This window comes from Enoplosus armatus, chromosome 9, assembly GCF_043641665.1.
Source record: "Enoplosus armatus isolate fEnoArm2 chromosome 9, fEnoArm2.hap1, whole genome shotgun sequence".
NCBI lineage: Eukaryota > Metazoa > Chordata > Actinopteri > Centrarchiformes > Enoplosidae > Enoplosus > Enoplosus armatus.
The window spans coordinates 23,615,163-23,639,668 of record NC_092188.1 but is presented as its reverse complement, the minus strand read 5'-3'; the positions used below and the strand labels follow the sequence as shown (position 1 = coordinate 23,639,668).

At 46.8% G+C, this 24,506-nt stretch overlaps 1 protein-coding gene across 1 annotated transcript in view; it reads left to right on the top strand.

Moving 5' to 3' along the window:
- cdk14 (cyclin dependent kinase 14) overlaps window positions 1–24,506 on the top strand; it is a 149,789-nt gene that overhangs the window by 101,495 nt on the left and 23,788 nt on the right. Inside the window, exons 11-14 of the mRNA XM_070911678.1 lie at window positions 1,981–2,044; window positions 6,795–6,843; window positions 10,292–10,431; window positions 14,488–14,638. Coding sequence (XP_070767779.1) covers window positions 1,981–2,044; window positions 6,795–6,843; window positions 10,292–10,431; window positions 14,488–14,603 — 369 coding nt within the window. The 3' untranslated portion in view covers window positions 14,604–14,638. The remainder of the gene's footprint in view (window positions 1–1,980; window positions 2,045–6,794; window positions 6,844–10,291; window positions 10,432–14,487; window positions 14,639–24,506) is intronic.

Genomic DNA, 24,506 nt, shown 5'->3' with positions numbered 1-24,506 from the left:
TTCCGCTCTGCTTTGACCACGACGTTTCTCCCATTGCTCAAGGCACCGACTATTAGATATTCCACCATGGCTCAGAAGCCATTGTAAAACAGTGCAATGTGAACTCATATGAAGTCGTCACGCTGAATATTAGGTGTTGAACCCTTTTGCAGTCAGTGAAACGTGGTGACGCTCTGCCTCCTTGCATGTTTAAGGGGCTTTCACCTTCAATCTGATCTTACTTACTTTTCCTTTGATTGAGGTCAGGTCACTGACTCAGCACTTTTATACACATCCTCATATTGTTTCTTACATGCGCAGAGCAAAACAACCAGAAACGTACCGCTGTCTGGTGATGCTGTGCCGTTTCAGCTCTTTTCCTGCACCCCCAGCTGTACTGTGCTGCAACCCCCCCACCCCCCCACCACCCGATGTCCTCATAAAGACTCTGACATTCACACCCAGCCCCAAACACACCCTCCACCCAGCACTCCCTCTCTTCACTTCAAAGCCCCGCTGAACTGTTCTATCAATAATGCAAGCCGATTTCTGCTCCGTGAACCACATCGAGATCCACTCACATACCCCCCCCCCCCCATTCCCCCTCATGTCACCCCTGGAACACTCCCATAACCTTTCCCCCTCCTTCATAACTCATCCTGCCCCTCCCCTGTCTGCAGAAGACTACTTGCAGAAGGTGGAAGGTGCAACACCGAGTGTCCATTTTCTCCTCCTTCCCTCGGCGCACCTCCGAATGCAGTTAATGTTGTTTTAGGTGTGAAAGTGCGTCTGCCCTGGCCAATTGTCCCACAGACCCCCTTTCATTGTCTGGGCATGTTGATGGTGGCAGGTACTTAGAGGAAGAAAACCGCACAAATATGGGAAGAGTGTGCAAACACAGGGAGAGGCTGTGGTCAGCCCTCAAGAGGTGACAGCACTGACCAATGAGCCATCATGCCACACAAAAAAGGCAGATAGTTAGCTTCAGCCTTGAAACTCCACGCCAGACCTTAAGGTGCATAAGTAGTATAAAATGTGCGGTCAAATCAAGATCTGTGATTGAACTTCAGAGGACGCGTGGACTAAACACCGCCCCCACTATATTCATTGCTTAACTGTGGTGAAGTACGTTGTCATGTGTTGAGACAGCATCCACAGCATTTTCAAATGAAGTTCAGTAGCAGAGCTTCTAAATTGAACTCTTCTCTCTGCAGACTTCCCTTCCTGAACTATCACTGAGGTCCCCCTTGTGGTGCGTTACTTCCCTCTAGTGGCGTTAAACTGTTATTGCATCAAATATGACAACCATTTGTGTCAGCCACAGGCAGACATACGCCAAACAAGCCTCTGACCTTTTGGTTTTGTTGGTGTTTTTTCAAATTTCAATTTGGTCGTGCCCCTTTTAACCATATTATTTTGTGTTTTCTGACTGGGGATCTATTTGTGTATGTGGCCTAGGTACTCTGTTGTGGAGGCAATACCCTCGACCGCTGCTTTCATTCTTCTTTTTCTTTGTCTCTCAGCCATTCCAAAATGTATGTCTAAACGATCCCACGCCTCACCTCCACCCAGTAGTTTGCATGCACTGCGCCCTGAACAGGCGGTAGGAATCCTGCCGTTCCTTGAGCAGCTCTTCCGCTCTGCGCCGCAGATCAGAGACAACTTGGAAATCTGGAAACTATTATGCTGCTGAGCTGTGATGGATCATGTGGAAGGCATGTCCGCTGCTCTGGGTTTTGTCATCATAAACCCAGGCATGCCTTGCGTGAGAACTCCGCCAGCCTTTCCATAAAAAGATGCACTAATCATGACTGTTGCACGGGCAGTGGGGCTATATATATATATATATATATATATATATATATATATATATATATATATAGAAGGCATGTAGAAGATGGTAAACTGGGTTTTTTATTTATATGAAATGATGCTGGAGTTGATCCAAAACATTGCTTCACCCGTTAACCTTCTCCCCTCCATTCTCTGTGTCTTCCTCAGGTCATCGGCACCCCATCTGAGGACACCTGGCCTGGCGTCAACTCTTTGCCTCACTTCAAACCAGGTGAGACCCCGTCATGTGTGACAAGGCAGTGTTTACACGCGTTGACCACATTCATGCTTTAAACCCTCTCCCCACCGTCTCTGCCGTTCTCTGAAGCAAGCTGGGTCTTGCTCAACCTTGGACCAAAACAAAGAACGTGGTCGGGGCTAAAGGGTTAGCACGAAGCCCATTTGTAGCGAACATAGTTAGCCCACGGTGCCTGCTGTCTCTCAACGTTGTGTGATGACGATGAGAAGTGTTAGCCAACAGCATAGGATACATAATACACTCATTATCCTCTGTGATAATGCTCTCAAGAGAACCACCTGCTCTTAGGCTCTCAGGAGTCGGTACCACCGAGTACCCTAAAAACATTAACATTGGACATCTGAGCTATGTGGCTCTGTGTTCCAACACTTTGGCCCAAACCGTTTGGAACGGCAGCAGGTTCCACGCCAACACTTAGGCGCACACAGTTGTTGAGCGAAGCAAACCTGACCACCAAAATGAACCAATGGGACCGTCTACCAAAAGCTCACTGTACTCCGTCACTGCAGCAGCAGCAGCAGCAGCAGCAGTGGGAGTGGGAGTGGGAGTGGCAGCTCTGCCAGGGCAGCCATGCCCTCTGGGAGCTCATTAGGGCTTTTGAGAGGGAACATGAATAAAGGGACTGCAGATCAGTGTTAGCTGATGGAGGGGAGAAGAGCTGGAGTGGAGGAGAGGGGACGGGCGAAGACGGACATGAAGAGGGTTCGGCAGCGGTGGTGCGGGCCAGCGAGGCTTCACAACGCTGTGTGACCCAGCCTCCGATCTCCAGTGGCCAATTAGGGACCGACCGGGGTGACTCTCATGGCCACAAGCGCCCGCACACACACACACACACACACACACACACAACACATACAAATGTAATCTCTCGTCCCGTGGCCATGGCGACAGTTGGCTCTTGTTTGCCTCTCGACACACTGTGTTGAACGACTGTGCAGCTGTCTGAGCCACAGACACACACACACACACACACACACACACACGCACATGGTTCTAGCCTCCAAGCAATGCATCTGTTCATGTGATGTCTGCAGATCTGATTCCATTATGGCCGCATTTTCAACAAACACAAGAAGAAGTGAGATGTTACCAGAGGTGATCTGGTAAAACTCAACCGCATGCCGGCGCAAAGCCTCCGAGTGACATTAGAAGCACAATCAGAGTGTGCACAGCGGCCAGCGCAGGCACACACAGCTAGTCATTCTTGTGGGGTTTTAAATCTGCATAGTGGTGATTATAATGTTGGGGGGGGGGGGGGTGAATAATCGCCACATGTCTCGGGATCATCTGCTGTTACTGCATGAAAATGAACTTTTCAAGGGTTTGCTTGAATGACCAGCTTCTTGTGAAGGTCACACAGTGGTGGGAATGAATTTCAGCCAGAGCCACTGAGAGCTAATTCACAATCAGTCTCAAAACAGACTGATTTCAGTATTCGAAACCCAGTTCAGTATTTTTAGTTCTCTACATGTATCTTCGTAATCCATCTAATCTCACTGAGATAAAAGTTTAGAGCGGGTCAGATTTTTTTTTTTTGTATTTTTTTTTTATGAATTTATCTCCATCCAAGATTAAACATTGTGTTTACTGATAAATGGTTTGGGTTTGGCCACATCATACATCACATGTGCACAGCTGAGAAAGACATATTGTATACATAGATATATATATATACATATATATATATATTTTTTTTGCCTTTTAACCTCCCTTTTCATTTACTCTCTATATATCTTAATAGTTTTTGGCCTTGGGTAGTATGGGCTGATATAAAAGTCACTTATTCCTGTGACTAATCTGGTAACATGTGGAATCCTTTGCAATATTCCAATATCCTACTTTTTATTGCGTCAAAAAAAACAAACAAGATCATGGGCCCTCTGCTGCATGTCATCCCCTTTCTATCTCCTATCACCTTTCCCCTCTCTCTAACACAAAAAGCCCCCAAAAATACTTAAAAAACATACCCCCCCCCCCCCCATGGCCAGCTTTACAGATACAATAAAATCCACTTCAGAGGCTGCCGTGAGCAGCAGATGGCAGTATTGCGTCAGCCTGGAGGACGGCAGTTTCCACAGCACTGAGCTTCCTCTTGTGCCGTCTGCACACTTTTCCCAAAACACAGTGACTGTATCACCCTTCTGGTTGTTATTCATCACGTTTTTCACTATTACGCATGCACGCGCAAAGGTTTTTTTTCACCCTAACCTTTTTGCGGTACATCTCTTGGAAGTCCGGATTTCAGACGTCATGGTGTGGCTTGATCTCAGACTGGAGGCGCCTCGTATTTCTCACATTTCTGTGGCTCTGAGAAAGGTTCCACAGATTCCTCCTCGTTTCCAGTCATGTCTGGCTTAGCTCCCTCCTTCTTACTCTACCGCCTTACTTATTGATAATACATGCGATCATTCAAGTTTCATGGTTTTGTTTTGTAATTGAACGGAAGGCAGAGCAGCTTCCGGCCGGGGAAACTTAAAGAAACTGCGCTCAAGTGTAATATCAGAATCAGAAATGCTTTATTGATCCCCGGGGAACAGTATTGGAGCAAATTACCACTATCCACGCATGTAAATGAAAAGGTGGAAAATGGGACTATCGTTTATACAGTCTTATCTAAACAGGAAGTCTCATTGTGTCAAGATCTGTATATAAGCAGTATAAGCATAGGCAAGACGATCATAACTGCAAACAGTGGTCTCCATCGCGGACCACATGCTTTGGTATAATGCCTGAATAGATTCCAAAAAAGGAAAAGAAAAAGGTGAGATTTGGAATTTTTCTGCAACCCATTCCAGTTTGCAAGGAGCATATTATTGAAAACCTGTTCTTCCAAGCTCAGCGTGGCGATGAGGGTGTTTTTTGTTGTTGTTGTTGTTGTTGTTGTTTTGTTTTTTTTCCAGTAGAGCCTTGTAGATAAATAATATACAACGCAGCTGCTCCCCTCAGTTGGTTAAAGAGGACAATCCCACATTTTCAAACAAGGGCGGCGGCGATGGTGAGGCGCGAATGTATCTCCTGTGATAAAGCGCGGTGGAGAGGCATGCATATGTACAATATCACCGTATTCCTAAGTGCAGACATAGTTGTAGGTTGTTGGTCCGCAGACCCATCTGTGGTCCCAGGTGTTTGGTTATGAGCAGTGGGTCGGATGCTCTTCGGCGACCTCGAAAGCGGCGCACATTTTGTTTCGCCAGCGTTTCAAGCTTGTGAGTTGGCGTTCACAATAAAAACGGCACAGCATGTGGCGCACGGCAATGCAACGCGCTCTGAAATGTATTCTTCCGCCACTGCACTTTGCATTTACATGCGTATGAAAGTATGAATTTCGCGGGAATTAAAAGCTTGAAAATTGGGTTTCAGTTTAAGAAATGCACGTGCACGGACGTGGAATGTGGCTCATGTGACATCACTATATGGACAACACTCGCTGGTTTGTGATGTTGTTTTCAAAAACGGCAATCTGGACTGATTTTGCAGTGGTGTTCCTGTGCTGTTGTGGTGACATATAATGACAGGGTGAGTAATGCAGTAGTGTAGTTTACACATTTACCGTCAGTATTTACCGTCAGCCCCCCCCCCCCCGGCTCCAGCTCACCGTGACCCTGCTAAGGATAAGCGGTTATAGAAAACGGATGGATGACAAAAATAATAGATGAACCACAATATATAGAAATTTTGAAATGTATATGGCTTGTGAAGTATATCTCAGAAATATTCTACATATACATACTCTATTTCTGGGTACTCCGGCTGGCAGCCTTCGCCTCTGGCACCCAGGAAGCTGGGGCACAGGTTCAGGCCAGGCCTGGCACTGAACTGACTGGACTGGACCCGCTGCTGGCGAGCTGGCCGACTGAAGGCTGAAACTGAGGACAAGTTGGGCGGTTGGCTAGCAGGATTAGACTGGCAGTGCGAGGGGTGGACTAGCTCGCTGGGTGGCTGGCTAGCTCGTGCGGTGGCCGGTTGGTTGGCAGCTCAGCCTGACTGTGTGTCCACATGGCAGTTTTGGCTGAGGTTAAGAGAGCGGTGCAGAGCCTCGCGCACTCGCAAGCATAACAAACACAGCCGTGGAAATATGGAGAGACCGTCTCACCAGACCCCTTTTCAAAATGATGACTATATATTGTGGTCTGGCTTTGGAGCAGAAGCACATAGCTCATACAATATTACTCAAGAGCATTTCTTAAATTATACGAGCCACTCCTTATTTTGGCAAACTAAAAGCAAGCACTCATTGCAATAAAATGCCAGCTATTTGAATTGGTTTGCCTGTTGTCCCTTAGTCATCTACGGGAGAAAGCGTGGTTGACACAGCCGCCAGACAAAGCAGGAAATAAAGCACAGGTGTAATTAATTCTGATTCTGTTCTGCCATTGTAAGCTACTGTCCCGTCTGGCATTAACATTTCAAATTAAAAGCATTTGATGAATGGAGGGGGATACGCCCTTTGAGGCTTTCAGCATGAGCAATTTGTGCGGGGAGTGTTAAGTTTTATTGACGGCGGATTCAAAGCAATTGGAATGTACGGTATGTTATAAGGTATGAATGTTTGCAGTTAACCAGCGCGACGTTTTAACTGCCGGATTTTTTTTTTTTTAGAGCGGAATTTGGCTTTGACGTAGTTCAGTTTGAAGGTCGTTTTGGAACCGTGCGTTAACCAGATGCCAAAGTTCCTAGTTCAGTTCACCTAATGTTTCTGTTTGTTGTCTTCTTCTCGTTACAGACCGCTTTACAGTGTACAGCGCAAAGAAGCTCAGACAAGCGTGGAATAAGTAAGTGAACTGTTTGTTTTGCATCTGTGTGTGTGTGTGTGTGTGTGTGTGTGTGTGTGTGTGTGTGTGTGTGTGTGTGATTCTGCTCTGGGACGTCAGGCGCATATGGCAGGAAAATGGCATGGTGGCCCGGCCGGGGGTCATCCCAGATGTGTGGCACTGTTTTGCCGCAGGCGTACATCTGGAAGGGGGACCTCAGGGGGGCAAAGGGGAGTTGGGGTTTCTTTTTTCCACTGTTCCACGGGGAATTTTAAAGCCGCACCAAGGAAGTGATTTATGTGCAACGCCAGCTGTCTGATCAGCTGGAATCACAAAGTGTTGCTGCTTCGCTTGGAGCTCCGTCCCCGCTAACTGAGGCCCTCATCACGCAGGACTCCTAATACCTGGGTTCCTCTTGTGATTTACAGTAATTACACAGGTCATCTGTGTCCTCAATCCCAGGGGAGTCTGCTGTGCCTGTAATATATAAAGCGAGAATTACACCACAAATTACTGACCGTGATGTGCCAGAAAAAAAGAAGAAAAAAAAAAAAGAATTCCATCTCTGTATGAATCAGCATCTCAGTAATTTGGGGCTGTGTTTTTCTGTCCCAGGTCAAGAACAGTGGAGCCTTCAGTGGAAAGGATTAATGAGAGTTTTGGAAACCCTTTTTTTTTTTTTTTTTTTTGGAACAATCCTTTTTTTTTTTTATCAGCATATTTGAATGAACAACTACCATATTTATCCTGCGCGAATTAGCCGAGCCTAACAATGAAGAAAGTGCGGTTACTAAGGGATTTGCCAGCCCTAACCTGCTCAAATCCCAGTGTCACAAGCGTATTTACTAGATCACTAGTCAATAAAACTACATTCTAGTAAATACATAGTTAATACAGCACACCAACTTGGTAAGAGATTCATAAATAGCATGTTTAGCTTGAGGAACTGATGGATATGCATGTCAAGTTGTCCAGGTTTACTGAGCTCGCCTCATGGCCGGGTTAACCTTAACCGCTAGGTACCTATTAAAGGCCCCATGTTGTAGGACGTGAGATCTCCGGGTCTTTTGTCCGATGATAAAGCAGGTCTGGGCTGCTGTATAAATACTGTCAAGGTGTCCAAAACTTGGTCAGTCGGCTCCCCCAATTTGTTTTTTTTCCCTCAGCTATTAGAGGGCTGCACCTATACTCGTAGAATCTGGGGTTTCAGTACGTAACTCACGTTCTACATCGTATGGGCTTTGCCCTCTAAGGCTATCGCTAATGGGATCAGGGCGAAGCAGGGTGTAGTCTGTGCCTCGCTGGGTCCGTCCGGTACCACAAACACACACACACACTTGACTTCACTTCACGAGATGAAACAATAAGGGCTCCATGCCCAGCCGCTGCGCCGTGCGCAATAGGTGCAGTTTCCTGACATGGAACACCATGGAAAAGCAATGCGTCGCGCACCACTGAAGGAGGGATGCTTCTCTTGGCTGCGAATGTGTCGTCACCTGGCGGCCGTTTGACAGTTTCAGGAGATGCTATCGACGAAGGAATGTGCGCCTCCTGCGCATCGACGCTCCTCAGGGGCCGACACGCTCATCTCCTGCTCGTAACCACCCTGCAGGCATCTGCCCCGTCCGTGTCCACGCCTGCCGAGAAACTACAGGTTCACGCGAAAGTCACGGACGCTGGAAGAATGTCGCTGTGGGAGGATTTATTTCACCCCAATAGTGTTAACGTCGTGGGCGGGGGGGGGGGGGGGGGGGTTCTCCAGTGAGTCAGTATTTCATTTTCATAAAATTGGGAGACTCAAGCAAGACAGAAGTCCAAGCTGAGATGACCCCCCCCTCATTTTCTCAGACCTGACAAAGCTCCCCCAGAGCCACAGAATGCCTATAATACCTATAATAGTACAACTTGTTCCACGGTCTGACGATTAATTCCCATAAACAGTACCCCTTTGAGAATGATAATACATGTTTATATAACCACTGAATGATCTCCATGTTGACGGTTGAATTTTGTTGATTTTGGCCTCCTTATCTTTCCTCTAGTACTCTCCAATTAGACCAAAAATGTATTGTACAGGACCTGTTGTTTTGTCTCACAATAGTCCTCTAATGTTCTAGTCTTGCATACAAAGCCACATGTCCGTAATGACAGCAGGACGGAGAGGACTGAACGCCGTAGAAGTGTTTCGGCAGCTGAGATTACAGATGAAAAGAAATATGAAAGCTTTGCGACGTCACAGTCGCGAAGGTTTCAGTTTCTCTCAGCCGGGCCGCTGTGGTGGAGCCGGTTTGTCCCCCAGTGTGGAAAGTAAACCAGCAGGAACAGCAGGAACGCTGACTGAGAGATTCGGTTAGAGGAGCTCGACGTCTTTGGCTCTATTTTGGAAAGAAATCTTCCACCTTGCGTAAAAAGCACTGTAGTGAGCGAGCGAGCGAGCAGTTTGTGCAGAGAGCTGAACCTTAAAAACCCATATCATTAAACCAGCCCCCCCCACCCCCCCCCCCCACCTAATCAGTATAGTTTCACACAAAGACTAGCTTGTCTTTAGACTTTGCGGTGGAGCCACACAGCGTATTCCAGCTGCATGAGAAAGAGGCGAGAAGAGGCCCTGATGGACTTCATTAACTTTATCTCTGCCTCTTTGCTGAGTGGCGTTGATGAGTTGAACAGAGATTTATCCTCCCTCTGTCTCTCTGTCTGATAAGTCGAGTCGAGATCCCCGTTGAGAGCCGTGGGAGTGGCTGTCAGAGTGCTTGACTGGGGGAGCCAACCGCCAGAACGCCTGCAGAACATGAGAGGCGCTCCGAGTGCCGCGAGCTGCGGGGCCAGCGAGCTGCGCCGAATAACATCATGTTTATTTAATGGCGTTGATGCCTAATTACTGACTGAATTTGTTGCTCTTCGTTTATTTTCAATCCCCCACCCCCCCCCCCACCCCTCAGCGCTGCTAGATATGGCTGGTTCAGGAGTTCAGTGACTCCCAGTATGAACGCGTGCGCCATCTTAGCTCCCACTTTAATGTACACTTTTACACTTTTACACGTGTACACAAGTCGCCATGTGCGAGGCAAGCTCAGAAGAGAAAGGTGTGAGCGAGTGTGTGTGTGTGTGTGTGTGTGTGTGTGTGTGTGTGTGTGCTCTTTTGCATCTGTGCCTAAGAAGTGCTTTTCCTCTCGAGTCAGCAGACCTTCAGCATAATTAAAAGGCTTGTTTTTTTTTTTTTTTTGGTTTTGTTTTTTTTTTGTTGTTGTCAGCAGCTCTGTGAATTGGAGAAAAAGTGAGTCGCTTCATCAGGGGGCACGAGTGATGTGGTATGATAGGTGACTGTATTTTATTTGGACGAGACAGACGGAGGTTAACTGCTTGTTTTCCGTGAGTGTATCTCCGCATGTACTGTACACGTGTGTGTGTGTGTGTGTGTGTGTGTGTGTGTGTGGTCACGCTGGTAACGTGTGCTCGTGTTTGCCAGGTTGGGCTACGTGGACCATGCCGAAGAGTTGGCCTCCAGGTTCCTCCAATGCTTCCCAAAGAACCGGCTGTCGGCCCAGGCAGCTCTGAACCACGAATACTTCAGCAACCTTCCGCCGCGGCTCTGGGAGCTGCAGGACAGTACGTAACACGTCACTCTCACGTCACGCAGTAGTGCCCACGGGCCATCATGAGCGCATTACAGGTATTTTGTGAGTATACAGGAGGTTTTTTTTTCAGCCTGAGAGCCGTGCCTTCCCATTGGAAAAAGACTGAGAATCATCATATTCTCAAGTTGCCCTCAGTTTAAAAGCAGTACAGTGGCCGTACATCCGTGGGTGCACTGCGAGGAGGAACTGCAGATAGCTCATTCGGCGCGCTTTTAATGGTACCGGTTGGTCAAATTGTAAACTAATGCAGGCTAAAACGGGACCCAAGTTTGTTTTCAGCAGCGCAAGTCACAGAGTATGGAATTGTGTATCTAGTGCACCGAGAGAGAACACCGCAGCACGGTGCATGTTAGTACACACAAGATGGTACAGTCGATAACACGATTTTTGTAGACTACATTTTGAGTCGCCTTTCAGAGCGCTTTGAATGGCAGTCGTTTAAAGAACTTCGAACTGGGAATCGTAACGCGCTATTACATCCGGTAAGAGTGAAAATACCCATAAATGTGCAGAAGATCTATTTTTGCTTTCTTAAAATTACAGTTACCTTGACAGTCAGAAACTTTGCCTCTCTCTGTGTTTCCCTTTTTCTGTCTTTGTCTCTCACTCTCCTGCTTTGATTCCTTTGTGTTTTTTTCTTTTTTGTTTTTTTTTGTGCTTTTTTTTTTGAGCTCCCTGAGCTCCACTGGATCATACAGTATCCTCCTCCTCCTCCTCCTCCTCCTCCTCCTCTCTGTCTCAGGCTCTCTCTCTCTCTCTCTCTCTCTCTCTCTCTCCTTCTCACTCTCTCGATCTGTAAAGAAGGGGGCGAGCAGGGACCTGGGGGTTGTTTTTCGTTCATGCAAAGAAAGCCTGTCTTATTTTGTGGATGCCGTCGGGACAGTAAGCCCAGTCGGACCTCTGCTGGCCGCAGCAGCGCGCCCGGTTTGATTTTCTATCTTCCTGACTCGCTGTCTGCCCAGAGCAACAGCACACTGAGGCTCTCTTTAAAAAAGGAGGGCCAGTTCTAAAAACACAGCACTTCAGAAACACACAGCATCTCAGCTTTCAACACAACTCCGTTTTAGACGCAGATTTCCATTAGTGCTGCTGATTTCCCGCGTGTATTTTTGGTCGTAAGAGTCAGAGGCTTTATCCATGTTATTGGACAGGCTACATATACATACATCGCCAATCCCTTAAGCTGTTATTCATTAGTGATGCGAAAAAAGCTGCTCAGCAGACCTGAGTGCGCCGCCACTGACATGGTGGTAATATTAATGGGAGAATTCCATTTTTAATACTCCGCAATTGGGATTTTTCAGCATTATTAATCCTGTTATCAGCACCCAGCAGGTTGTCGTGTCTGAAAAGAATCAGAATTGCGGCGGTCACTAAGAGAGGGAGGGAAGAGAGATGGCTCATTCAGATTTTTGTCATGCCCGCGCTCTTTCTGTCTTTCTGTCTGTCTGTATTCTCATTTTATCTCTCTCTCTCTCTTCTCTGCGCACACATGTGACACACAGGCAAAAGCGTCAGAATGGGAGTGAATTAAAACAGTTTGATAAAATGAGGACAGGAGTGGAAAAAAACAAAAAACAAAAGAAGGACGTGTCAAAATGATGCTGATGAGAAAATGAACGTGAGATAAAGAACTGGCTGATCACTCCAGTTGTGAGTATTTGGCTGCAGCTGCAGCGTGGTTAGTCATGTTCTTCCACCAGCAAAGACTGGAGCCAATGGGAACAGCCCAGTAAACGCATACTGTACTGCACTGTAGTTAAAACACACGGTGCTACCGGTACTCTGAAACACACCAAATAAAAGTTAAACTGGCCAAGAAAGAAATGTCATAGATGGTTTGGAAATTGATGAACCTTTCAAGTAAGTCGATATCCATCAACATAAAAACGCAGAAGTTTCTTGGATAATGTAACAATGCTGTAGGTTTATGGGTCATCCATATCCGTCCCCTCCCATGTGTTCTGGGTCTACCCCGGGGTCACCTACCATGTTGGTCATGAAGGGATAACCTCCAAAGGAAGGCGCCCACGAGGTATCCTGATCAGACGCCCGAAACCACCACCTCGACTGGCGGCTCTACTCCGAGCTCCCTCCGGATGACTGAGCTCCTCCAAGGCTGGGCCCAGCCACCCTGCGGAGGAAACTCATGTATCCGCTTGTATCCGCAATCTTTCGGTCACTACCCAAAGGTCATGACCATAGGCTTAGGGTTGGAAAATTGAAAGCTCCCTCTTCACAGCGATGGTTCGGTACAAGGCCTGCATTACTGCTGACGCCACACCAATCCGGCGGTCGATCTCATGCTCCGTTTTACCCTCACTCATGAACACGACCCCCGAGACACTTGAACTTCCCGACTGCTCCCCGCTCAGCTGCAAACCGGTCCCAGTGCGTGCTGTAGGTCACAGTCTGATGAAACCAACAGAACCACAGTGTCTGCAAAGAGCAGAGATGCAAATCTGAGGTCCCCAAACCGGACACTCTGCTCCCCCAGGCTGCGCCTTGAGATCCCATCCATGAATATCACAAACAGAAGTGACAGAAGGGACAACCCACCAAAAAACGTACTTGACTTTGACCCGCCCCCCTACAGACCAGTGAGCTGGGGCAGAGCTAAATTGCAGATGAGTACATAGTACATAGAAAGCCTTTTTCCACTGTAGGAAAACTTAAGGCAAGGCAGTGATTGGACGTGACGTCATATCACAAGAACAACTGTTCTACATCTGGACCAGGACGACCAATGTTTTATAAGGGACCTATTATGGTTTTCCTTATTTTCTGTCATATATATAATGTCACAATATCTGATATTCATATCCGACATTCAGGCTTCAGACTGCTCTGAATACTACAACGTACGACGTTCCAATGTTTTTTTTCTACTTTTGTGCCAAGCTGACGTCATATAGGCACGGATTTCCTTATACGGTCATCTCCTTAAGTTGGCCAAGGAAAGTTGGTTCGTTTCTTCTCTTAATCCTCTTAGCCATGGATAGATATCTATATATATATATATATGCTCTTAGCTAGCTGACTCTAACCATCTGACTCTTGGAGCCCGGACCTGAAAGCCTCAGTGCCCCATGTCGCTGTTTTCCAAGTTACTGTAGCTGTCTTATGCCTTCGGGCTCACCGGCGAGAGGATGTGGTGGTGTGGGCTGTGCTCAGGGCTCAGAGGCTTCTTCCTACCTCTCCGTTGGCTTCAGGAAGCTGGCCGATCAGAAGAAAGTGGGCTTTTAGGCAGGGGGGCATTAAAGAGACAGGAGCTAAAACGGCTGGTTTCAGACAGATGGTGAACTGAAGGGCTGCGTCAACGACCGGTAGAAGATAAATCAGGACCTTTTTTTGAACTGTGAATCAAGCAAAGCTGCTGCCAGAGTAGTAGTTGTGTCCCATAGTACAGCTAGAGAGCTGGAAATTAGAATAATAGATCCCCTTTAAAAAGAACTGTGAAGAACGCGTGTTTGACAAACAAAAATGTCCGGGCCAGAAACGCGAGGAAGAGCCTAGAACCAAAGCGGCAGAGCGTTATGGGTTAGTTCAGGTTAAGGGGAAGCCCCAGGTTCTGGCTGAAGTTCCTGCAGTGAAAAAGGGCTAATATTATGACATAACAGGAACTGCTGATCATTTTCAAGGGTCACCTTGTTGAGTGTGTTCTGCGCAACTTCCTCCGCAATCCTAATGAGCATCTGTGTTTAGCAATCATGCTGTTGGTGAGGCACCTTCTCAATTCAAATTAAGCCTCTACTGCCCCTAGGACCCTCTGTCCTGAAGGTCTGGTTTCTAGCAATTGTCTAAATGTTCTAAAATGAAAAAGCAAATGTTAAAAGGTGACAATTTAAAATGCCCCGTTCAACGATACACCTCGTGACAAAAATATTTAAACCCCCCGAAAGACTCAAACTGCAAATAAATATTCACGTCTTAATAACCGACTCTATCTTTAACAGCTCACTTGAAAATGTTCCCCTTCCTGTCAGCCCACGTACTTCTAATCCGCTCGCGTCTTCTCCCCCTGCAGTGTCTTCTATCTTCACCGTACCAAATGTCAAGCTGCAGACGGAGAGCGGGGACAGCATACAGGTGTGCGCGCGAAGGAACAGTCATGGCAAGGCATCCTCTGGCAGCAAACACTGACCTGAGGCAGCATCCTGCGTATGATTGCCTGACAGGTACGTGTTCATTACCATGCAGGGAGCAGACACAAACAGTATGCCGCAGCAGCAGCACCAGCAGCAGCAGCATGCAGTTCGACACGTTCACAAGCAGGAAATTCAGAAGCGTACGGGAGGTGAAACGTTAATGATCTTAATGGGAAGACCGCCTCAATGGAACATGGTTACTGCAGGTCTTTTGAAATTCAAGGTCCTATATCTTAACATATCTGGGGTTTTGGCAAGAGCGGCATTCAGTCTGTAGCTACATCTCCGTTTTTGTTTTTTTTCTTCCCCCCCAGCAAAGCAGTGTACGCTAAGTGCGCTCTGCGTCCCGGTGTTCCACATGTTGACCTTGAAAAAGGAAGGTGTTTCTGTTTCTTACTTGAGGGCTGAAAGCATGCTAACATGCTAACCAGATGTCTGGATAAGCCTGCATTTGGCTGCTTTGACCAGCAACAACACCAACAACAACAACAACAACAACAACAACAACACCGAGCTAAGGAATAAGCAAAGAGCTGACAAAGACAATGTTTCGAGGAGTTTTTACAAAACATTTTCGTGAATCGCAGCTCAGAAATGTCAAGGACAAAATAGATTAAATGTTAGAAATAAAGTAAAAAAAATGATGACATTTAGTGAGATAAATTGTAGTCATAGTATCGAGATAGTAAGTATGTGAAAATGATTAATTAAGAGCAGTGCTAGTACTGTAAAGAGTAGCGTACCACGAAGTCTCGTGCTAGTTTTCCATTTCTTTCCACAGCCTTTTCTAACACGTTGTGCAAGCGAACGTGCTGATAACAATTGTTGGATCTGTTCTTTGCGATTATAGCACTCGGGCCTGAACACTAAAGTTGTTTGAAAACAGATGCACATTGCAACAACAGGCCGAGAGCGTGCACACATTTGACGGCGAGCCGTTCAGTTCGTCAAGCGGCCATATTGACAGCTCGCTGCCGCACATTTATCTGCATTCGGCCAGCCGCCGCAGTCGTTCTTTGAACACTGACGCCATGAGATCTGTGCCGTCCGCGTTGAGGCAGAGAACGCAGTAATAGATGGAGGAATGGCTTTGAGTGGGCGAGGAGGGTGTCCCATTCTTTAGGGACGGGGGTCTCATTCACTGCTCGGATAAAGCTGCACTATTTGCATGTAATAAGAGGTGCAGGGGCCAGGCGTGGGGATAATGGTTGGCCTAATGATGGGCTCGGGATGGCGAGGGCCAGCACAGGGCCCCCGCAGCACAGTGCTTCCGACCAGATTAGATCTCTAATTACTGACAGGTGCAGAGACACACCATGCGCTCCCACTCTTCAACTAGTAATCTCTTAACTTTCCGGAGAAAGAGAGTTTTATCTCTTGACGTGTCCCCTACAACATCTACACGCTTCTTAAACGTGGAGTAGATGGAGGCCGAATACCCTGTATTTACTATTGCAGTGAACATGTTGAAGTGTGTGTGTGTGTGTGTGTGTCCTGATCTGGAGGCTCGTGGTGTTTTTTGTATGTGGAAGGTGGACGTCAACCCACTGAGAGAGCGGTGTCCTCTCAGCTGCTTGCATTTGCATTGAAATCAGCCTCTTTGTCCAGGCCCTTCCTAAAGCCTGACAGGCAGGGAGCGCTGCACTGATAGCAGCCTAATCCCTGTGCACACATTCACATTAATGCGCTGACAAATGACACCAACACAAGCAATGCGGCCATTCACGCGTTCTCACAAACATAGCTGATGTTCAACGTTTGAGCTGGGTTTCCCACCACCTATTTATAGCTTCGGTGGGCTAGATAAGCTAAATGGATGAAAGCCTAACTGCAGAATGTGCACGTTGTTGCTGTATTTATTATAATTCCTTAATATGTGAGTAAGTAAAAGGAAAAGTATGAAATAAAAGCATACATTATTGCCACATCGTTGTGCAACATTTGAAAAGTTGCCTTTGGCTTTTTTTAAACGCTGTTTTGTACAAAGTGTAGGACTTGGATACCAGAGACTGTGGTTCGCATTATCCAGACTTTTTGTCTCAATACGATGAGTGAAGCTCCAAAAGTGGTGCATCCTTCAATGTCCATAATAACTCCATAGTGTCTTTCATTACAACGTCCCTGTCTCCTAAACACACCACCGACTTTCAAGTTTGTAAGCCATGCTTTCTGTTAAAAAATGTCCCAAGTCTCGAGCCCAACGTGAGATCACCTTGATGACATCATTTTTTTAGTGCATTACGTGTGAACTCCCGCACTTCTGCTTCAGAATCAGAAATACTTGATTGATCCCCGGGGGAGGGGTTACAGGTGCTCCCATTCAAGAATAGAAAAAGTAGCATGGAGTTAGAAATGAGAGGTCTGTAGAAATATAAGATAATATATGCAATAACGACGTATACGTCTGTATATATGTGTATATAAATGTGTAAATAATGAGGTAGTAGTTTCACGTTCACCCTCCGGCGGTCGTAATTATTTCACCGCCATTGCGCAGCCTGAGGAGACGCAATGCATTTTGGGCCAGTTGAGGAAGCTCACGTCTTGCTGGTGTGGTGCGCGTCGTCTCATCAACTCTTCCTGTAATACCGCTTAATAATGAGCACAAAGAAAGCACGTCCGTTGTTTCATGTGATATTTGACGGAATGAGTAGTAGTGTGTTATTCTTTAAGGCACTGATTTTCTGGTTTAGTAAAATCAGAGGTAAAAGAGGTGAGGAGAAGGGAAACGTTGGGGGGGGGGGGGGGGTGCATGCGGGAGCAGGGCAGGGTTTCTTTTGTTGAGGCGCTGTTGTATTATTTATAGGAGGTGGTGGAGGCAGGCCGCTTCAGACGGAGCAGAGTAAAGAAGGCAAGCAGCCCCTTTCTCCTTTGTGGGTCTATTCCCAGTGGGCAGGCTTTGTGCTGGCTCGGATGGCTGCCTTTGAGGAAACCCGGGCAGCCATTGAGCTGAGAGTGAAGGCCCGGGCCTGACTCGCCCGCACTGAGACACGGCAACACCACAGCACTACAATGTCTGTCACTGCTGTGGCCAGGGACGAAAAGAAAAGGACAGAGAGAGAGAGAGAGAGTGACAGAGGATGGGGGGGGTGGGGGGGGGGGGGGGGGGGGGGCAGTGGGAGTGTTTTGATTTTGGCAGGGAGGGAAGAAAAGGGAAAAAAAAGAGTGTTTTTGTGGTGAGAAAAGAGAAAGCCACAACGAGATAGGAGTGGATTGAGGGGGAAAAAAATAAATGGAGGCAGGGGTGGAGAAGAGAAGAACGGGTATGGTGGGGGGGCAGGTCTCCTTTACAGTACTGCACTGCATTGATGTATGTTTATTCATGATTCTGCATTATTCACAAGATTAGCTGATGCAACTTGGTGCCAAGGGTAGGCAATGCCCCCCCCACCCCCCCACCCCCACCCCCACCCCCACCCCCCATCAATCCACTCAGTGACCACACAGTTCGACTCCGAGTCCCAACAAGTGGGAGACAGCTGCCCCGTCTCTGAGCTTCAACACACTTCACTGGGAGAATCGGACGCAGTGTGCTCACAGTCAGAATACATAACAAAGCATGAAACATTGATTCAATCAGGGAGCAAAAAGCAACATGAAAGAGGTAAAAAAAAGAAAAAATCAACAGCTCAGTGCCTCAGTCCAAACAGGAATTTAGTCGGGCTGCATCCTGGAAGCAAATCTGCTGTAGGCTCGAAGCATTGTTCCAAATCTATACTGAGATATAATATTTGGATGTCCACCCTGGTTATCATCCTTCTTGGACCCTAGCAATGGGTTTCAGCCTGCTTTCTCATTTGTGAGATCATAAAGCTGCAATGATCAGCGTTTCACACGGACAATTCAATTTGTGACTTCCAAATTCTTGAGTGAATGAAGCGCACAGGTCTTCGAGGGGTTTGCATCCCAAAGCGCTTCGTTAACGCTTAAACCGAAACCACCGTCTTTCACTAACTTTAACCGGTCATGCTGTGACTCGTGATTCCAGACCACGATGTCGGCTATGAACTGTGGCTGAGAGGATACCAAAATATGTCAAGAGAATTAATGAGCATCAAAGAGGCACCAAGATTGAAGTAGAGTGACTGCACTCACGTTGGCTATCGGAAATAATCAATATTGATGTTAAAAAGTTGAATTGAACTTGCATTACATTCACCTCAAGGGCGCCACCCTTAAAGAGGGGAAAACGATAGCCACTCAGTCTCCTCCCGGCGGTCCAAAGCACGCGCACCACTTTATGCCCTCCCACCTGGCGTAGCCAGTTTCATTGGTTACAGCAGCCGCTCCGCATACGTTGCGTTTCCGCCCGTTATAGGCGGACATTTTGTATTTGTGGCATTATAAGAATGGTACTTCATTGAAGGGCCACAAGACTGACTTGTCAGGACAATGTTTTAAGAGCATAACAATCATCTTTTACTTTTGCAAATCAAATCTAAGCGTACGTTTTGTACCGACAGTGCAATCGGAGCCGCTATGACGGCTGATGTCATGTGGTTGAGTGCCGTTCTCCGTTCTGATGCTGCTGCTGCTGCTGCTGCTGCTGGTCTCGAGGCTGGGCTTCACACAAAGCAGCAGCCTTTCCACAGTGTGTATGTGCAGTCAGCCATCACAGGTCGGCGACAGGACACTCTGGCCCTGAAGCATCACTGTGTCACTTTGAAGATAACAGCTGCAGGCAAAGCTAGACTGCAGTGTCCGGAATGTAGAGGTGCCAGCTATTTATCTAACCACGTACACACACACAGACACGGACACACTTACTCCCACTTGCCTAAGGTATCATCCTAGTAACCACGCTACGGTTTGGGGATAAAATGCAGGGAACCGTCATAGCTGTGCAGGCATTTCTCTTTAAAGTAAAAGCACCCTTTGTGCCCTGGTGAGTTTCTACCCTGGTGTCTTTCTACTACAGCCACCAGTGTCCAAAACTTACAAAGTCAACAGGACCGAAAATAATATTTCCAGCTCCTCAACAGGAAGAAATAGATTTGTGCGGCCCATAAAACGACCTGTCAGAAAGTTTTTCTTGGTAGAGGACAAAGTGATTTAAAGTATATCCCTGCTCCCAGCCGGAGGAGGGGAGGGGAGGGGGGAGCATAGGAGGTGGGGGAAAGGAAGGATAACCGGAGGCATAGCCTTGAGAAACGGAGAGCCTTCAGTCAAATCAGCCGGTTTTACTCTCCCACTGCCTCTTATAACTTTACAGCTTCGGTGCCTGCCAGTAATGTGGGCTTTCATTTCACCTTATCCTCACGGAAAAGCATCGTGAAAGCACTAGATGTTAGCTGCAGCACTTACGGAATTTGTCCAAATGTCTGTACAGTCACTCTCCACCCTCGTTTCACCTCAGTCACCATTGACGTCCTGCTTTTGCGGACATGATGTTTGCACTGCAGGCTCTCATTATCAGATGTGAATGTGCACAGAGTAGGAGTCGTGTTTTTATATGAACTAATGCACTGAAGATATTTATTTTGCATGTGCGTCTTTCAGTGTTGACTTCTCATAGGCTGCATGGAGTTCTGTTTTTCAAATGTGCTCCAAGCTCTCTTCACTCCTTTCCTAAAGTCATTACGCATTACAACTATACTCCCGCAGGATATTGTTTTGCGGGCATGTGTGGTTCATTAAAGAATCGCATGCAAGGTGTCCTTTAAGCTCAGTTGACCGGACTGAATATCTGGTTAAACCAGCGCAGTCCGGAAAAGTAGAATTGTAGTAGAGTAGAGTGATGATTCCTCACCTCACGATTTATGTCCAGAGCCAATGTAGGAGGAGCAAGTAAGTCATTTAACGGGAAGGGGGGACCTTTCATTGCAGGAGACCAGAGTTTGCATTCTGGCATTTAACCTAACTATTAACCATAGCTGATTTGTGGTTATCAGTTCCCCTGTTCCCTGACCTTACCATACCATAGTCACCATGCACATATGGTTTTTATAAAGGTTGTCAACTGTCGATTGTCCAATATCAACGTTCTTATCCGGTTGATAGGGTTTGGGTATCCACCGCATCCCGGGTCTCCGATTTTGCATGAATGCTTGCGAGACCGTGGCAGGATTTCTTGCCACCAGACTGTCCTGCATTGATACCCTTTGTCAGATAAGATGTTTTATCAACCGGTCGAGTGGCGATGGTAATGGTGGTAATGTCCTTTTAACGAGTAGCTGCACGTTAAATGGAATGCGGCGAGTTGTTTGTCAAGGCCATCCATGTGTTGCCATGGAGTATGTGTGGAAAGGTAACAGACAATCCAAAGCATTCATGATTTATTTAATAATAGGTTCACATTTTGACTTGTTTGGTCCTGAGACAAAGGGTCGGGACTTGGGACTTGCAGAATAATGGCCAAGTCCCACTTCTGAGTAGTCGCAGAGGTCTTCACAGGTCCGTTTGGTTCGTAATAATCCTAATAACCGTACTAACCGTAATAGCGCCGTACTCCACCAGTTGGGACCGGCTCCTAATTCTATTTAGTCCAATCAGTTTAGGTCTCAGACCTGTGTGTCAATTTGTGTAATACGCGAGTGGATCTGATCCGACTCTCTATGTCGGCGCCCCCCTGGATACAAACTTACAAACTTCACCCACTTGTCATCAAGTCCCGGGACGAGAGGCAAAGAGTGGAGGAGGGGCAGTGAGAAAGTGAGCGTCGACACAGCAAAAGGAGGAGAAGGATGGAGGACAGAGGAGGATTTGTTGATTAGTGAAGGCCGTCAGACTGACACGAGATCGGACTTCAGTTATCATAAACTCCCCTCTAGTCACAATGATTTTTGTCTCAGCCCTCCGTCCCTCCGTCCGTCCCCCTTCATGAGAAGTTTGTCACGGTAATATTAAGATTATCGATGTCTTTCTGTATGTTGCTGGTGGTGTAATCATTCGCAAAGTCAGTTGGATGCACAGTCTCAGTTCCTCTCTGCTCTTTGACTGCGGGAAGGCAAATGCCTCCAAACAGCTGCAAACAAATCTCAACAATGGAGGATGTGCCGCACCTTTTCCACTACATCTCTCATCTCCCATTACCGCCCCCCCCCCCCCCCCGCCTCCTTTTTTTTCCTCCACCATATGGCTCTCCCTAATGAGCATTGCACATGTACCTCCTTCCTTTTTTGCGCCTCCAAAAAGAAGAGAAAAACCAGTTCCTTCTTCTGTGGCGCGGCCAACAGCTTCTCGACAGCAGCAAATCTGGAGCCTCTCATCACCGCTGAGTGAATTAGTGTCAAATAAACTATGCTAATGAGTTTAACTTTGTCAGTCTGCGATTTTTGAAGCATTGTGGGATAATGAGCTGAGCCCAGATGGGTACAGAGAGGGACGGTCCAAATTTCTATGCGTGTACGGCGTGTTGCTTCCTCCCCTCCATCATAACCTCCCCCTCAGGATTGCAGTGGCACGTTTTCTGAGCAAAAGAATTTGCTCACCTGTTTTGCCTGATAGGCCTATCCAAGTGACTGCTATGACAGTGGTGAAGAGCAGAGAAGTCACTCTGCCGAAGTGTACCGCCAAGCTTCAGTTCTGGGGGGGCGCTAATAGGGGTGCATATGGCACACAAGTACAATGAGGACTACCTATTTAGCATATCTTCAACATGATAGCAGAAATCAATCAATCGTTGTTTAGTTGTCACATGTACTCATATAAGGTACAATCACTGTGTCCCACCTGTTCCTTCAGTTTGTGCATTCAAAAGACTTTAAAAGGAATAAGAAGAGTAATAAATATATGTGTATGATCGGTCTTAGGCAGTGACTTTATTTAGGAACCTACTTGCTGAGCCTCTCAGTGCTGGCTTGGTGTATCCAAAACCTTCTTCCCGACCGCAGCAGGGAGTAAAAGTCGTTATCCGGGCGATATCCATCATTACATCGTTGTTTCAATCGGTGTCTCTGCACAGTGAATCAGCATGAAACATACGTTGGCTTATTCAAACCAATAGACCAAAGTCTCACTGAGCCATTGCCATAGTACATAGCACAGTCAGCTTCAATGGGTATCAGAATTCAAAATTGTCCTCAGTTTTCTTTGCTGGGCCAAGCAAGTTGTGGCTAATAATGTTTGTTTTTGTTTCCCCGTGTGTTTTTGCTCTCTGTTTGAAATGCATGTCACGTGTGGAAACCGCGTGGAATATCAAAATTCTAGTGATGAGGTAAAGAATCAGATTTTGACAAAATGGCCGCCAAATTGACCATCTTCGTCGGACATTTCCCAGACCAAAGGCCTCAATGAAAGCATTTAAGTGTTACAAGCCAAAATACCTGGCCTGATGGTGGCACTACAAGGATTGTGCTCGTGCATACCTGCAATTGTAGGACTGAGCTCAATCAATCAGCTTTTTTTTTTCTAGCGAACATTTAGCTGCAGAGGTGGAAATTCAGTCTTGTCAGTCAAGTCAGTTTTGTGGGTGTTCGTGCGAGCATGGGCTTGTGTCTGCCAGTCTGTGTGTTCACGTGTGTGTGTGTGTGGGCCTGTTCACCAAGTAGAAGAACAGTATACATATGTATCTATATAGACCGTATATATCCATATACACTGCTTTGATGAATAAGATTCAGCGTAAAGACCCTCCAGTCGTCCCTTGGGACTCCCAATGTTTATTGCAAAGAACGTACTTATGATCTTTCTGTTTACAGGGCCTTATTTTTAGTGGGGCAGAAATGTAACGTTTGCCCTGAGGGGGGCGTCGGAAAAAGTCACGAGATCATCGAAATCGACACTAACACTGAAGAGTCATGGAATGTTTAAAAGGGATAGGGTTCATCCTCTGGGGAGCACCGAGGTGCTCAGTGAATTTCACCAATTTCAAAAGCCAAGGGGGTCAACAAAAGTTTGGGATCCGTAGGTGCATAGCAAATTTCACGGCAATCGGGATATTAGCGTTTGAAATTCTTTGTGTGTTGTGTTATCAATAGAGCATGTTTAGCCAACTAACACCATAAACGCTGTCTGTTGGCCAGATAATGAAACTCGGAGTTGATTCAAGACTGCCTTTTGGCAACTGATATGTTCATTCTGCTGGTGGGTAATTCAGGGAACTCAGCTCAGCTAAGCAAAACTAGCCCTGGCGTTGTTTTACTCGTGCTCTCACTTCCACTGCTGCCTAATTCAGGGTACGCCGCCATGGCGTTCCTATCGGAGACGATAGGGGGGGGCGACTGCTCGCCGTCTCAAAGTGCCTTCACATCAACAGCGCTGAGTTATAATATGTAAGCCCATTGGGGTTTATGTAGACGGCTCCTGCAAAAGAACTCAAAAGCTCAACTTTTGCTGCAACGCCACGTGACGTCATCAGGCAGCACACCGCGTTGACCAATCAAATATGTGCAAGAGTGCATTCCTGGTATATTACTCCGTAATATCAACAGTAATGTAACTCTTATCAAGATCCACTCGCTTGTTTGTTCTGGAGCTTTCGTCCACGTCAGCAGCTGAGGACGTCTTCTCAGTTGCCGCATACCTTTTAGATACCTCCTGCATATTTTACTTACTGTCATTCTGATAACCGCCTTGCTTTGGTTCTACAGGCTTACTGTATTTCCACTTCAGTATAACTTTGTATGTTTTATTACCCTGAGTTGGGAACAGGGGACTTTCCCATGATGGTCTTAATGTTCTTTTCCACTATGACATGTATCAAACTCTGAGGGGCGGGAAACGCTGAAAAATGATGTCGAACACTTTGGTAGGAAATGATCCAGCTTTCAGCACAAAACGGTGCAGCTTCCATCCAAAAGAGCAGAGGCATTCTTCAGTTTCTCACGCTGGCTGTTGGCTGGAGCGCGAGGGTCTTGTGACTGTACTACACCAGATCTGTTTTTCCCAGCATTCACCAGCGAGCGAAGGGGCAGGAAGTCAGCAGGAGACGGGCTCGATCCGAATTGGACATGACTCA